General features: G+C 38.8%; 1 protein-coding gene across 1 annotated transcript in view; it reads left to right on the plus strand.

Moving 5' to 3' along the window:
• Positions 1 to 15867, plus strand: part of grik5 (glutamate receptor, ionotropic, kainate 5) — a 132440-nt gene that overhangs the window by 92629 nt on the left and 23944 nt on the right. The window contains exons 8-14 of the mRNA XM_017309326.1: positions 689 to 867; positions 1592 to 1645; positions 3114 to 3272; positions 3655 to 3807; positions 7501 to 7605; positions 10940 to 11047; positions 15380 to 15583. Of these exons, the coding sequence (XP_017164815.1) occupies positions 689 to 867; positions 1592 to 1645; positions 3114 to 3272; positions 3655 to 3807; positions 7501 to 7605; positions 10940 to 11047; positions 15380 to 15583 (962 nt within the window). The remainder of the gene's footprint in view (positions 1 to 688; positions 868 to 1591; positions 1646 to 3113; positions 3273 to 3654; positions 3808 to 7500; positions 7606 to 10939; positions 11048 to 15379; positions 15584 to 15867) is intronic.

Genomic DNA, 15867 nt, shown 5'->3' on the forward strand with positions numbered 1-15867 from the left:
CCCCCTGGGGACACGGTCGAACGCCTTCTCCAAGTCCACAAAACACATGTAGACTGGCTGGGCGAACTCCCATGCACCCTCCAGGACCCTGCTGGRGTAGCATCAAATCATATTATCTGATATACAACTACTTAAAGCAGAAGTGTTTTGCTATAACATAAAAAAAAGGACTCATTATAATCTCACAGTATGCTCTGTATATGTACTTTTTGCCCATATGTCGTCAGGAAGTGTGATAGAAGACACAAAAAGCAGTGAAAATGTTTAGGTGTAAATATATGTTGCTTAAGCTGTGAGAGTCATCTGGTGTGACAGATTTAGTTGGAAAAATTAACTTTTTTATATTTTTTATATGAGGCATTACCAGTGGAAAATAATGGCATTAAGACAAAATTTAATCACTTGTTTTGTGGCAGATGGCCTTATTTCTGCAATGGRCTTTATGTAAAGTAGGTTGTAAGACCTCCTTCTATTAGTGGCTCTAAACAAGAGCAACAGCTTACTAAGCATAAAGGCAACGAGAAAATAAGTCCCAGTGAGGATTGTTTGTAATAAATATGTCCTGCACAGACCATATAAAGTTATGATTTGCTTTCCTACATTCAGCTAAAAGTATTTTTCCAAATATTGTAGAAGGACACAATGCCCCTTAAACTCGTGACTTGCCTTTGCTCTGCGCTTCTCTCAGGCCTGCTGAGGTTGGAGGAACTCGTCCGTCGCTTTCTCATCTCGCGGGAGACGCTGTCCGTCAGGATGCTGGACGACAACCTGGACCCCACGCCCCTCCTAAAGGAGATCCGTGACGACAAAGTAGCCACCATCATCATTGACGCCAACGCTTCGGTCTCTTATCTCATCCTCAAGAAGGTCAGGTCTACCAAAACATCAATACACTCCTCAGAACCACCCACACGTTTGTATTTAAAGTTGCCTTTGCGGCGAGCGGCTCGACTCATTCGGTGTTTATTTCTGTAACGTAGTTAAAAATGTTTCAATTTACGCTGATAAACGATGCACTGCTCTCAATTTGTGAAAGAAATACTTCAAAAGTCTTCAGTCACACTTGTGTTTGAATGGGATTAATATCAAGTTTAGATTTTTTTTTTCTGCCCTGTGGCATTGCATGTCAATTTGCTACACTCTGAAAGTTTTGGACCAAAAAAAAAAAAAATTATATATATACATATATATAATTTTTTTTTTCCTTATACAAAGACTCTCTTTTTGCTGGGATGCGGTGCAGATGTTAACCCGGCTTTGCTCTGATTCATTCTGATGCCGATGGCCAGCGCAGTGAGTCACGGTTTGAATGGGATGCTTTCTCCTGGAGTGCCTGTCCGCCCTCAGCAAAAATGTACTAGTGTTAGGCCGATGATGTAAAACTGTGATTAACGTATGCTTCCTCGTCTCCCTTTGTCACATTCTCTCCTACTTTGTCCTTGTTCTCTGCCTTCCCCATTAAGTGTCCTCTTTTTCCTCCTTTCGCTCRCCATCCGTCTTCCTCTGTCATTTCTTATTCTCTCGCTCCACATTCATATCTCACCTGCTGCCTCTTTATTTTTTCATCTAGTTCTCTCTCTTTGTCCTACAGGCGTCAGAGCTGGGAATGACATCAGCATTTTATAAGTACATCCTCACCACCATGGTAAGAACATGCCGATTCCTCCACCTCCGATCCGCCGTCTTGTCATTTTCACGTGTTCCTCCCTTCATCCGTCCTGCTCCTCCTCTTCTGTCTGAGCACGAGCGAGCAAAGGTGGTAAGGCGGAGAAAGCGTTCAATAAGGGGAGGTAGAGTGAGGTGACAGTGGAGGGGAAAAAAAGAGGAAGATAGATGAAAGACAGAAAAAGAGAGGAAGAGATCTGAGAAGCAAACATGCTGTTCAAAGATGCGGAGGTGCAGAGAAGGAGGGCAAAGAAAGAAAATAAAAAGGGGTCTGAGGTGAAGGTGATGACAGATGAGATGTGTTTGGTTTTTTTCTTCTTTTTTCCTTCACCACCCGCCACCTTCTTCACGCTTCTAGGCTTTTCATCTGCCTCCTTGATATACTTCCATCCCTTTTAGCATTTGAATTATTGTGTCATTTTATGTCTGATTTTTATTTTTTCCTCCTTTCTGCACCTTGTACTTGATGTGTTCCTGTGCCTTGGATGCACTTGCATGCATATCACTTTGAAAAGCCACTCAACCATTTTCCATCAACCCTTCTTATCCTTCTCCATCACCTTTCCYCCGTTCTTCTATGGCTAACTATATCTTTTCCTACTCTTCGTCAAACATCAGCTGTCACTCCAGGAAGCTTGCATTTCTCTTTATTGCTCTTCTGTCTGCACTGTTATTTTCTTACATGTAAAGGTTTCATATACCGTGCTCGCAATATTTCCATTCCTTGACATTTTTTCACGTTTTGCCACTTTACAACCGCAGCCTTTCATACATTTTCTTGACATTTTATGTGATGGACCAACATAAAGTAATCCAGAATTGAAAATTAAAATGAAAACAATACAAAATCATTTACAAATAAAAATCTAAAAAGTGTTGCATACATATATAAACGCATTCAGCCTTCTTTTCTCAGATACCCTTAAATAAAATATAGTACTGCCAAGTTTTAGAGTACTTTGAAGGAAAGTTTGGCAATGTATAAAACTTAAAATGTTTTTATACCTCGCAGATGTTTACTGTTCTGCAAGACAAGTCCAAAACATAAAGTTAGACCTGCAGTGGCATGGTTTAGATCAAAGCATACTCGTATGGTACAATGGTCCAGTCAAAGCCCAAACCCAAATCAGTTTGAGAAGATGTGRCAAGACCTGAATATTCATGTTTACTGGATCTGTCCAGGAGCTGTAATTCTGCAAAGTGCTTAATCAGGAGGGTTAAATACCAGTGSAAGTCACATTTCAGATTTTTATTTGTCGTAAAATATATGACAATAATTTATTATTATGAACTATTTTGTGTTGATCTGTCTCATAAAATACAAATAACATGCATTAAAGCTTGTAGCAGTGATGCAGTGTTTGAATATTTTTTGCACTGTGCTGCCAACCTTCCCTCTCACCTGAATGTTTTCTCTCTGCCCTTCTATTCCTCCTCTGCTCCTTCAGGACTTTCCCCTCCTGAGACTGGATGACATTGTGGATGAGCAGTCCAACATCGTGGGTTTCTCCATGTTCAACACCACACATCCGTTCTTTTTGGAGTTCATCAGGAGCCTGAACCTTTCATGGAGGGAGGGCTGCGATTTGACGTATCCCGGCCCTGCGGTTAGTGTCTCAAACAAACACGGACTTGTGCAAACAAATGCTTTGTACTATTTATAAAGCTTTGTCTGTTTGCCACGTAATATTAAGCCGCTCAGTTCCTGCTGATGATTCATGGACCATTTAAAGAGATTTAGCTGCTCCTTTGCTCCTGTTTAATAGCTATTGATGTACTGTATCCATCTCTCTTTCCCTCTTATTTACTCATTCCCGACGTCTGTTTTTCTCTTCTCCTCCTTTATTCCTGTTATCCTTTCAATCATTAATGCTAGCGCCTCCCTCCTCATTACATCTTCTGCCTTSTCTCATTCCCCATCCTCCCCATGTTTCCATCCATTCTGCCCTTTCTGCCTCCYTCCCTTTGTCTCCCGTTCTCTTTCCACAGCTCTCTTCAGCGCTGATGTTTGATGCCGTTCATGTGGTTGTGGGGGCCGTCAGGGAATTGAACCGCAGTCAGGAAATTGGAGTAAAGCCCCTGAGCTGCACCTCGCCTCAGATCTGGCAACACGGGACCAGCCTCATGAATTATCTTCGCATGGTAAATGCCCCACATGTCTTCCATGTGGATATTGCCTACAAGTCATTTATATGATCTTCTGCACACAAATAGGCATACRCAACTTGGCAAGCTTGTCTGTTGTGATGGTGAAATGTCTAATTAGRCATCAGTTTTACACTTTTTGCATGAATCGTTTTTTTGTTTTTGTCTTCATCCAATTTCAAAATGAACAGAAAATGGGCTCATGTAATGTTATGAGGTCATCAGAGAAATGTTAGCCACCTGGTTAGCATTTTTTAACACTCCATTTGAAATCCATCACTGCCAGAAGAAATGTTTGCTAATTTTTCTGCATTCTTTGTTCATGATTCTGTGAAATATTTTAAAATATTTTTGCACATGCTACYGTAACTTCCAGACTATAAAACGCAAGTTTTTTTCCACAYGTTTTGAACACTACGAYGAGGCTAATATTTGGCTCTTTACCAACGGGTTTYRAAAGACTGGATTGCTGCATTACGAAGAGGAAAGCACAAAATGTAGAGCTAATTTGCCTTGAGACAAAAGTGACATCGAGTTACAGTGAAAAAGAGAGAATACGGAGACTGAAGAAGACGACTTCAGCAGTTTTAGTGTGCAAACGATGGTGATCAATCACTTTTCGTGGTAGTTGCTGTATCTTTTTTTTAACCCTTTGCAGTCGAGGTCTAAATGGCCATCMCAGTCTCTCTTCTCTASCWAAACTACTACTAACCCTACACACACCACAAACTCTAACTAACACACTTATAGTCTAAAAAACCCATCGAAACACTCTTAGTAAAATCCCCAGCATCGCTGCACCCTAGTCTCTTGCCATATCCAAATCCCCCCCCCCTCGTCTCTTTCCGCATGTCTCCGTTCTACCTAGCAACAGACCGTCAACACATTTTCATTGGTGGTTTCGAAATGTGGTACATTTAGACCCCACAAAATAAGGCGGAAATGATCGATCTTATTTCTGGCTTTATTTTGAAGTAAATAACCACAAAACCAATATAAAAACACCACTTTTATAAAGTTTGAAGTCCGTGCTGTCCAACAGAGTCGAAATGAAAACTYGGTATGCCGTCTGTTATTACGAAGCCTTATTAATGCGTCACATGCTTGTACGCCGCACGGCGAGTAGCGATTACATATTAAAGCACAAGTGTTACATTCACCKTTCGGAAAATCACTTATGGTACATATTTATGTATGTTACCATTATGTATTTAAGAGTTTAAAAAAATCTTTCTTTGTAAATATGTCAGGTAGCAGCGTGGATGCTTGTGACTAAACAACAATATAGCTACACAATTTGTTATTTTCAAGGTTAGTGATTTGACTTACATTTAGGTCCATTAAACAGTCTGGAAATTGCAGTATTTAGGTTTTAAAATGTATATTTTAAAATAGGTATCCATCCATCCATCTGTTCATCCATCCATCTCTGCACCATAAATGTGTCATRAACTTTCATTTTCATACTTTAAAACATATCTAACACTGCATTAAAAATACTTAGAAACCCTGTGGCCTAAACTCTAATGCAGTTTATGATGGATCCAGCGGTGTGCCTAACAGCTGAAGGTTACCAAAATATTCCAAGCACCTTTAAAACTCATGGAGCTAAATTTGTTGTGAAATTGCAAGAAACGTTGACTTTAGGTTTTTTTTCTCTGCCAAATGCATTTTCTGTGAAGTCGTGGCTTCACAATAGAACAGCACACCGCCACTTCAATGTCAGCTGAGTCCTGGTGAAAGTCTTTTACATGGACAGGGTTTTGATTTGCCCACCTTCAAGCAGCTTTGTCGGAAACTTTTTCTGCTTTTCTAGATAATGCTTTCTTTTGTAGCTCCTATTTAGTAATTTCATTGCAAAYGGAGAAAGCGGTTACCTTTGAAAAGTATTTTCTTACATTCTTTTTCTGCTTTTCTCKGCATCAACTCTTGTATTTTTCAGCATGTCAGGTTGAAAAGTGACGTTTTTGAGGCTGAAGGTTGGGATAAGATTTGAAGAGTCACAAAATGTTAAATCAGATTTTTGTCTCTCTGGATATATAAGACTTGATTAGAATAGTGSATTTACAAACTAACATGTAAAAAGCCTTATTAACTCATCTGTCTTCAGGCATCAGCTTTATTGAGAAATAAAATCACTTACTGCTGCTATTAATTTTTTAAGAGATGGATACTTCTATTAAAATGTTATGTAGCCACTCTGTTGACTGTGGCTCCTGTCACACAGTAATTTGTCCGTTAACAATTATTTTCTTCATTGATTAAGGTGGYGCTCATTTTCAAGTGATCAATAAAGTATTAGAAAAAACCCAATTACAATTTCCCAAAGCCTGAGGTGGCATCTTCAGTTTACTGCTCCAGTAATTACCCTACTGTGTGGCAAGTCGTGATAAGTCAGGTAGGGAAATAATTTTCTTAGARGAAAGAAAAATATATCCTGGGATTAACTGTTTCTACTAATAAGGACAACATAAGTGTCTATATTTATGTTTTTTTTGTAACTTATGGTGCAGTATACTTCAGTATTTTGTTGTTTTGGGGACGAGGAGACCAACAGTAATTGATTCTTAAGAATATTATTGCATGTAATTTCATTTAGGAGTATCAAATTAAAGGGGGCAAAATGCAAAAAGATGCATAGCCTCTTATTTTCCTTTTTTACAWTAGGAAAAAAGAAGAAACTAACATGTTGCTTTGTTCAGTGCTCTCCAATGAACTGCATTAAAGATTGTGATCGTCACCTGAAGACATTTGAAGCAAACGAATGGGTATGAATACTTTTCAATCAGATTGAGATTCAGATATTTCATATTTGAGAACAAAAAGTAAGAAAAACAATCCACATATCTATCACTTATGAATAAGATTTACTGTAGTTTAAATCCTTCATAATGAACCACAGATTATCTTCACACTACTTGGAGTAATGAAGGCAAAAGGAAGAAATCCTGATACTTTAAAGTCACAGGTTCTTTAAATATTTTCTTTTCTTTTTCTTTAAGCATATTGATAAATGAAAGCACGTATGTTTACCCTGTGTATCATCTGCATCTCATGTTGCCCGTAACCTCTGTCTGTTGATGTTTTTTGGCATCTCCCTTCTCTGGTCGTCTGCTTCCCTCATCAACGACCTGTTGTCAAGGCAGCCTGTGTCCCATCTCTCATTGCCTGAGGCCCATCTGCCCGACATCTGTCTTTGTTAGTCAACATCATGGTGCGCTCCATCTCCAGCACGCTGCTATTCATCATAGTTCCTTCAAACTGTGCCAGCACCTGGGCCGTGGAGTGGCCGAGCCGAGACGAGCCGAGGTGTGACGTTCAGGTCTGGGTCTTATTAAAGAGGCTGTTGACTCTCTCTGCTGCCCTATCTGAGCCTCTCGATCAGTCACTTTCTCCTAGTTGATCCACAACTGATCATCCCTGTCGAGGCCAGATTTAGCCACTTTCTCTCTCTTTCTCTCCCCGTGTCTCGTTCTCTGTTTTTTGGCTCTCTATTCCTCCAGAGTGTTGTTTTTATCTGTCTAATGATGATCGATTGTGAGAGGCACGTTTGTTTTCATGCAGAGCGCTGATTTTGTTTGTGTCTCTGCCTGTTTTTGTGCATTTTTTTTCCCCCTGATTTCCTTTTTTTTTGTTTTGCTCCTCTGCCACCGTCGTACTTCCTCATATCCTTCCCCATCTGCCTACCAGGTGGAGTATGATGGCCTGACGGGGCGAGTGGAGTTCAACAGCAAAGGTCAGAGAACCAACTACACCCTGCGGATCCTGGAGAAACACAGAGGAGGCCACAAAGAGGTCAGGAGCCACCTGTTATGATGAGGCAGCCAGGTCACAGCAGCCTTGGGCTTTGTGTTAGTTACAGGTCACCTGGATRGTTTCAGAGAGCCGACGGAGGCATTTTACAGGAAGGTTAGCGCCATCGCAGATTCCCCCTGATGCTGCAGAGATCTCTGCTTTATTAAACAGATGTGTGTTTAACCAGAAGGCCTTTCACTCTGCAGTAGAGACATATTTAGTACAATAGAAAGCKTGGCCTGTAGATGCTTTCCACGTTGTTGCTTCTCTTTCAGAAAGATTTTTTATTACAAATCCAGTCCAGGTCATATATTTTAGGATTTATTTATTTCTCCTGTCAGGTTTCTGTTTCACCTTTGACTCATGCTGCATTTTTACTTATTTTACTTGTCTTGAACTATGAATACATAAAAAAAAATCATACATTAGTTTCTTATTATTCTGAAAAACAAAACATTTCTTCTTATAATTTGACATCTTCGCTCACACTTTATCTAATTAATAGCCGTCTTTGTGAAACCTTTGTCTAACATAACTGAATTTGCTGGAGGCTTGCAGCAGGCTTGATCTGTATTGATTTTGGACTTCTTTGTCTTCACATGAACTATGAGCTCAGTTTGTTTTCTGGAGCAACAACAACAAAAAAAATCATTAAAATGGTCCTGAATGTAAAATTCTTATATCTTATGTGCCATATCTCAGTATGTAACATTCACAGAGAGGATTTGGTGTTTAACAGACAAGACTTAATGAGTCAAAAATTGTTTTATTTAAAACATAATTGCGCATAAACAACTATTGATGAGCTGCATCAACAGGATTAAAACTACTCTGTTTTTGACAGGGATTTTATTTTTAATTAAGTTATTTTTCTTATTTTGTGTAGCCCTAAATAAACCACATTATGAATTTCACTAAGCAAACGGAGGCTGAATAACGATTTAATTATTAGTGTTGAAAATGTTTTCACATTTTGTTACATTGCAGCCAAAAACTTTAATGAGTTTACTGCTATTTTATGTGGCAGATGAAACCAAAGCAGGAAATGACCGTACAACATTGACATGCATCTTCATTCAGCTGTACTGGGTCAATACTTATGGAGCCACTTATTGACCCAATTGTCGTCTTTTGGTTTATGTCTGAGTGTTCAGAGGAATTTTCCTCAACATACAATGTTTTGCATGTAAGCCTGGTTAAATTCTGGTCTCATATGACTAAAGTACCTTCTTCTACTTGAGCCACACAGCAGTCGTAGCTATCAGGACTTTCTTTCAGATATCTCTCATTCTGTTGCTCTTCTAAAAAAGACCACGGGTGATCTACTTCTGGGTCTGTTTAGGTGGATAACCATRTTTTGTTAGGTTTGCAGTCCATCAGACCTACCATTGAGCTTATAGATTCAACTGTGCTCTGTGAAATATTCAAAACTTGGGAAAGTGTTTTGTAACCTAATGTTGCTTTAAACTTCTCCACAACTTTGTCCCTGACCTATAGGCCGTGTTCCTTGGTCTACATGATGGTGGTTGTTTGCTAATGTTTTCTAGTAAATTTCTGAGGAGCTGTATACATACTGAGATTAAATTACATACAGGTCAACTCTATTTACGCACACTGGGGCACAGCTATTCTGTTGCTGCTGACCCACAGTTCTCACCCTGCTGCTTACTGTATTTTTAATCTGTTGCATTCATTGTTTTTATGCTCTACATGAGTGTGAGTATGATAACCKTACGACATTCTTGTTGCTATGATAAATCATTTAACCCATAATGTTTTAATAAATGATAYATATATTTTTACCTGYTWTGCTGTAGCCATTTTTCTTATTTCTAAAATAAGAAATACAGCTTTTGTGTATGTTTTGTGTGTTATTACTGGCTATAAACYAAAGACAGATCTGCACATGTTCGGACAGTTAAATATTCACGTTTGTTTTTGTAGTTGCTAATTAGAATATACAGTATGAAGGCAATTAGCWACACAAAATKTTATTTGGAGTATTGGAGAAAAGTGGTTGAAGACAAATTCAAATCACACTTTAAAGTTTTTCTCCTACAATATAACTATCCACTACCTTTAATGCATTTAGAACTGTTCAATAATTCTAATAAAATACATTGAAAGATGTGGTTGTAAAGCTACAAAAGATGGAAAATTTCAAGGTACCAAATCAGTCAGATGACAACAATGTAAAATACAACACAAAAAACTGGTAAAGTCCTAAAAATTTATTTCTTTATCTGCAAGAAAAAGCAATCCAGTCAAACAGTTTCATTCCCATTTTATTTATTTGTATAAATTGTGCTGGCTGGCTAATCCCACAACCAAATAACATCCTGGGAGTCTCGTCAAAAGTCATTATAATTTTCTGATGGCCTCCTTAGAAAAGTATTAGGAATAAGTGAAGAGAGATTAAGCATTAAAAAGCAAAGTTTAAGCGGTTTCAGGGAAAGCTGCTTGTCTGGAGGGAACGCTTCCCCCGTCCTTCTCCTCAGTTTGTCTCCCAGATCTCTGCTATCAGCCAGGTGTCTCCAACACTTACACAAAAAGCCATCTTCTCACTTAAACCTAAACTCCAACTCAGCCGAGAGCGTGGCTGTAGTAATTAACATTTTAACTTTACCCACCTGTTTGTATGGTGACATCCACTTTAGACGCCGGCAGCGGTTCACGGATAAAAAAAAAAATGCTTTTAAATGTCAGAGCAGGATAAAAACTGTAATAGAAACGGTGCAGTTTTTTTCAGCAGAGCCATTACCAGTCTTCTGATCCACTGACACGTGTGTGGTACATTCCTARGAAATGCCTCCGTGAGCCGCTGATCCACTCGGCACGTTGGTTAGGTCATAATCACACACTTATGCACCTAAGTGACTTTACTGTCTCCATAAAGTAGAAATAAATGCGCTGTTATGCAATTCAACAAAGGTGTGAATAAAGAAAAGAGACGTGGCTATAAAACAGCTAATCATGGATGCTTTTTATTCCCATCAATGCCAGCCTGTCACCAGCTCATTGCTTTGCTTGTAAATAGCAATTGGTTTATAATGGCGCATATTACTGCATTTCTTTTGGCTCCTGTGGGAACTATTATATCAATATAGATACACKGTACATAACAGGTTGTAAAGAGAAAATACAGAATATACAGTGCCGAATGTTGTTTGCACTTTAAAGTATACCGCTGGGATGGCTGTGCTGACTGATGTACTTGAGCTCGTAGTGTRCTGCAGTTTAAATTTCTATAAAAACGGATTCAATTAGAGCTTAAAAGTGCATCATTTATTCCACAATGGTAATTGATTTTCTCTTGTTTTGTGTTCTGCGTTAGATTGGGATCTGGTACTCCAACAACACTTTGGCAATGAACTCCACCAGTTTGGATATTAATGTCTCAGAGACGCTGGCGAACAAGACCCTGATTGTCACCACCATCCTGGTAAGGTCACAGCTAGCTACCTCACAAGTGTCCACACTGGCAAGTAGAGTTGTTTTTGTGCTTGCCTGCTGKGCTGGAGCTCACGCTGCGTTTTGGTCTCTTTCTGGCAATTTAGCCGTAGCTGTAGCTGTCATAGAAACTGACAGAGCGCTGAGAAGGACGTGTTACTTAAATGAGGCTGCCAGAGTGCTGGTCTTTTATTAATGTGCTACTGTCCTTTGACTATTTAGATGTTTAATGACATCTTAAAAACAGTAATGTCTTTGCTGATCCATCATCTTCCTTCTCACAATAAATACCTTGTATTCACTGTTTTAAAGGATTAAACTAAAATCAAAATAGATGTGTTGTGTGACATTGCTCTTTTTTGTTAAAAAAAAAAAAGAAGAATAAAATCAAAGAAGCAATACAGAGAGAAAATGGACCTTGCTAATGTAAAGCAACTCAAYTGTCAGGAATATGGACGGAAAGTGCCCTGTGACAAGACCGGTGTCATCCCTGTCCCCAAAACACTTGGAGTAGCTGCCATGTTGCACTTACCTGCGTTGTCATGAAGAGCTTGGAGCACGCAGTCGAAGCCCGCTCACATCCTCTCCRGCTGCTGCAGCTGACCTGCTGCGTTTTGCATGTAGGCCAAACCATTTCCAAAGATGAAGCAATAGTTTCTGCACCGTGCTCTTCTCTCCCTCGCCAATAAATCAGGGAAATAAGTTTGAACACTGCAAAAACTAAAATCCAAGTAATATTAAATATCTTAGATTAAGGGGATTTATGGCAAGATACTTTTTCTCACTAGGAGGTTTTTATGTTTTAACATTTCCCTCATTTTAAGTGATTTAATCCTTAATTATCTCAGTGATTTATTTCATATTATGAAATGTGCAACACCTCATGTTTTTCCTTTAAATATTAACGTTCCTTTACATTTATCATGCAATTCTGSGGTTCTGCTAATCCATCCACAATGCACCAAAAAAATGGTATCCCCCAGAGAGGTGTGTTAGGTCCAATCTTTTTCACCCATGAATGTCCWGCCAAATTTAACCTTTACTCCAATATATTTGCAAATGGCACCATTATTATTCTTTTTGCACATCAGAAACTGAAGAATCATTTAACATTGAAGAAATAAGAAGCTGGTCATCTTAGTTTCAGGACAACAGCTTACTGAAGTTCAAAAATCTCTGGAAAGATAAAGGGGACTGTCGGAGGAGAGCTTGCCGGAGGATTTCTAGATCGATGTGAGTGAGGATCTAACATGACCTAATCAGAAATCAGCAAGGCAGAGGCTTGTTTCTGCCACAACCGAGTAGTTTGGGTTGGATTCACTAACCAACTTCTCTCCACTGAGAATTTTTTTTACATGCTGTTTCACAGCCTGTTACAGCAGCTGTGATTGTCTGTTCTGAAAAGCTCTGCCGAGGTTTGTAGATGATTACATAGTTACCAAAACAGCAGCATGAGCCACGCAGGAGCGCTACAAACTGCATTGGAGCAAGAATTCACTGAAGATCATCCAGCCATTAGGCAGAAGCACCTGCACACCTACCAGCCGATTCAAGAACCGTTTCTGTCCAGATGCCACCGGCATTCAGAACTGAAGAAAAACATCACTTTCTATTGATTCAGTCATTTTACCTGCAGTTAAATCCTTGAATTTACACTGAATAACCTTTGTAAATYTACACAAATTACACCCTTGTGCACTGCTGCCACTGCAGCCCATCCCACTCACTRTTTAGATGTCAGATCATCCTATTTATTTCATTTTTTCTATCTATTTTAAGGTTATCAGCATAAAATGGATAGGAAAAAAAATCAATAATGTTTATTGTTAAAATGTGAGAATTATTAGTTGTTCTCCTACAGTACAATGCTACAATTTGTGACATTTTACACTTGTCTGTTGCAGTAAATTTAAGCTAAATGTGATTAAGTGATTTGTTTAGATCACTTGGTAGACTAGACTTTTTTTTTTATTAATCAATCAACACATTTCTGATTCAGTTTCTATTGCCAGAGTTTCTGAAACGTCATTTTTCTTGTGAAACTTGATACATTTATTTCTCTGCTGCACCACTTTAGAGATAAATCAGGCACTTTCTACGATAGCTTTGCTGCTACCCTGGTTTATCTGCATCGGTTTTAGTCACCGGACAGACTGTAGTTTTTTAATCTGTYAACCTGCATCTGCAGCCATCTCCCACTAGCGAATTATGTCTATTGAAGCAATTTTCTATTAGCGTTCTGTAGCTGTAAGRGACTCACAGGGCAGATAAAAATGTTCTACAGTGTACCGACTCGGCTGAGGCGTGCTGACCTTTACCCATCAGAGGTCAAACTTTGGAAAAAACGTTTTATAAAAATCCCTTGACACATTTAGAGATACTTTTTCTTCTTCTGTCAGATCTTTTAAAATGACTGATAACTGTTAATAGATTTACAGTAGAGGCTTGAAAATGTWTAGTCTTGTGAAAGGCTTTCCCCCCTTTTGTGTTTATTCAGTTTTTACCTTTTTGTCACACTTAAACGTTTGAGATCATCAACCATATTTTTTTTTATTTAAGACAAGGATAACCCTAGAKGAGGATTTGACTTATGTAGAGAAAAGGTTATCCAAACCACTCTGGTCCTAAGTAAACCAGCTCCTTGGCAAAYTAGAAATCATTTACCTGTCTCACAATATGAAGTAGGAAATAACTAAAAGATTTCAAAAAGCAACACTTTATGCCTTTTTAGAAAGAAATTCAAGAATAGATGAGGAACAAAACCATTGAGATCTATCATGCTGGAGAGAGTTACAGTGMARTTTCTTAGGCTTTGTGAACCAYAGAGAGAACCATTACCCACAAATAGAAACCAAAATAAAAACATGGAACAAAATTATTCAGTCGGTGGTTACGATTCAGCATTAAAAAGAGACTCGACAAAAATGRCATCTATGAAAAGAGTTTGGAAAAAGGTCAGCTTCACATTTACCACAAAACATATCGATTAATATTCTAYGGACTAAAATAAAAGTGGAACTTTTGGAAAGCTGTGCATCACGCAGAATTGGGTATAAACACAGCAATTCAGACAAAAAGCATCGGCCATGAGGGTGACAGTGTGTTAGTCTGGAACTGGACAATGTTCTCATTTCTGCTCTCCTAATGTAAAAGAAACAAAAAGGTTTTAATGAGCCAAAACAAAGTCTGGATATTATAGCACATCCTTAAACTACTGGTTCAACTTGGAAACCTTATAGTGCAGCTGATTTTAAAACAACCAAATGTAAAGACTCATTCTCAGTTATTATTAAAGGTTGATGGCAGTGATTCCCACCAACTAGTTATTATGTTGGTACCTTGAGTTGTTTTTGGTTTATTTCTATAATCTTTAGTTTCTTATTTTCATTAGATCATTGTAGTTTGTTTTTTAGTTCAATCCTCTGTTAGTGATTCTAGTTTATCTCCTGTGTTGAGCTGTTCTAAGTTACTCCAGCTCTATTATGTTCCTTACTACTTATTCTTCAGATTATTTCTTAGTCCCCTGTGTTCTCTCTCTCTCTCTCTCTTTCTCTCTCTCTCTCTCTCTTGCTCTCTCTCTCTCTCATCCCATGCGCCACTTTCTCTCTTCCCTCACGTCTTCAACCAGTTAGCCCATCAGCACCATTGTTCCACATTCACTCTCCCAGTACTTAAACGCTTCTGCTGCTCTCAGTCTTTGCCGATTCCTCCTGTTAACWCTGTTTACTTCCCTGTTTCATAATGTTGGCTTTTCATTCTGGAGTTTTGTTTGGCTCTGGCTCCCTGTGTGTTTTTTTCATTAAACATTTTTCTTCTACAAGCTGCYTCTGCCTCTCTGCATTTGGCTCCACTTTAAAACAACACATCATGACATGTTAGTATTTTGGGGGTTGACTTTTTTTTGACATTTTACTCTCATTAAAAGATAATTTGAAGTCTGATCTTTGTGTTAACAAGTTATCTTTGATATTAAAAACTGTAATTTTCTAAAAATTTAAGTGACAAAAAAGGAAAAAACGATAAAAAAATATCAGTGACTAAATGCCTTTTTATTAGCTCATTAATTTTGTTGCAAAGAATTAGCTCAAACCTTTGACACCACTTGCATCTCTCCAGATAATTKGAAGCAAAAAAGCAGAGCACAAAAACTACACTCCTCCATATGCTAAACAAGTTAATGAGWCAAAGTTTGAACTGCCTTGTTATTTAAACCTTAATTAGCTGTTTGAAAATCCCTACAAGAAATCAATAGTGATGGGTAACATCTTGTACAACTGAACTGCCTGTTTTACACTGAGATTYGTCATGTTTTCCCTCTGCACAGGAGAACCCGTATGTGATGCGCAAGGACAATTACCAGGATTTCGAGGGAAACGAGCAGTACGAGGGTTTCTGTGTTGACATGCTGAGGGAGCTGGCAGGCATCTTAAAATTCTCCTTCAAGATCAAGCTGGTGGATGACGGGCTGTATGGGGCCCCGGAGCCCAACGGCTCTTGGACCGGCATGGTAGGAGAGCTGATCAACAGGGTGAGTACTCTGCAGAGCGCGTGCAGCAATAACGACTAGAAAATGTGCCACCAACACACAGCGATTCATCCACACAGCCACACACTTGTGCTGTAGCCCCAAACCACAGTTCTGCTGTAACTCCCCATGTCTCAAWTTGCCCTCAGAGGGGAGTAACACTCTTATCTAGGACAAAGGCTGAATTGATAATTCCCCAGAAGAGACTGAAAAATTTGCTAAATATTGCCCGCTCTGCGTTTCCAAGCTGAAAACCACTTCTAACCACTTTCTTTTGCATATATACA

Source organism: Poecilia reticulata, linkage group LG16, assembly GCF_000633615.1.
Source record: "Poecilia reticulata strain Guanapo linkage group LG16, Guppy_female_1.0+MT, whole genome shotgun sequence".
Classification (NCBI taxonomy): domain Eukaryota; kingdom Metazoa; phylum Chordata; class Actinopteri; order Cyprinodontiformes; family Poeciliidae; genus Poecilia; species Poecilia reticulata.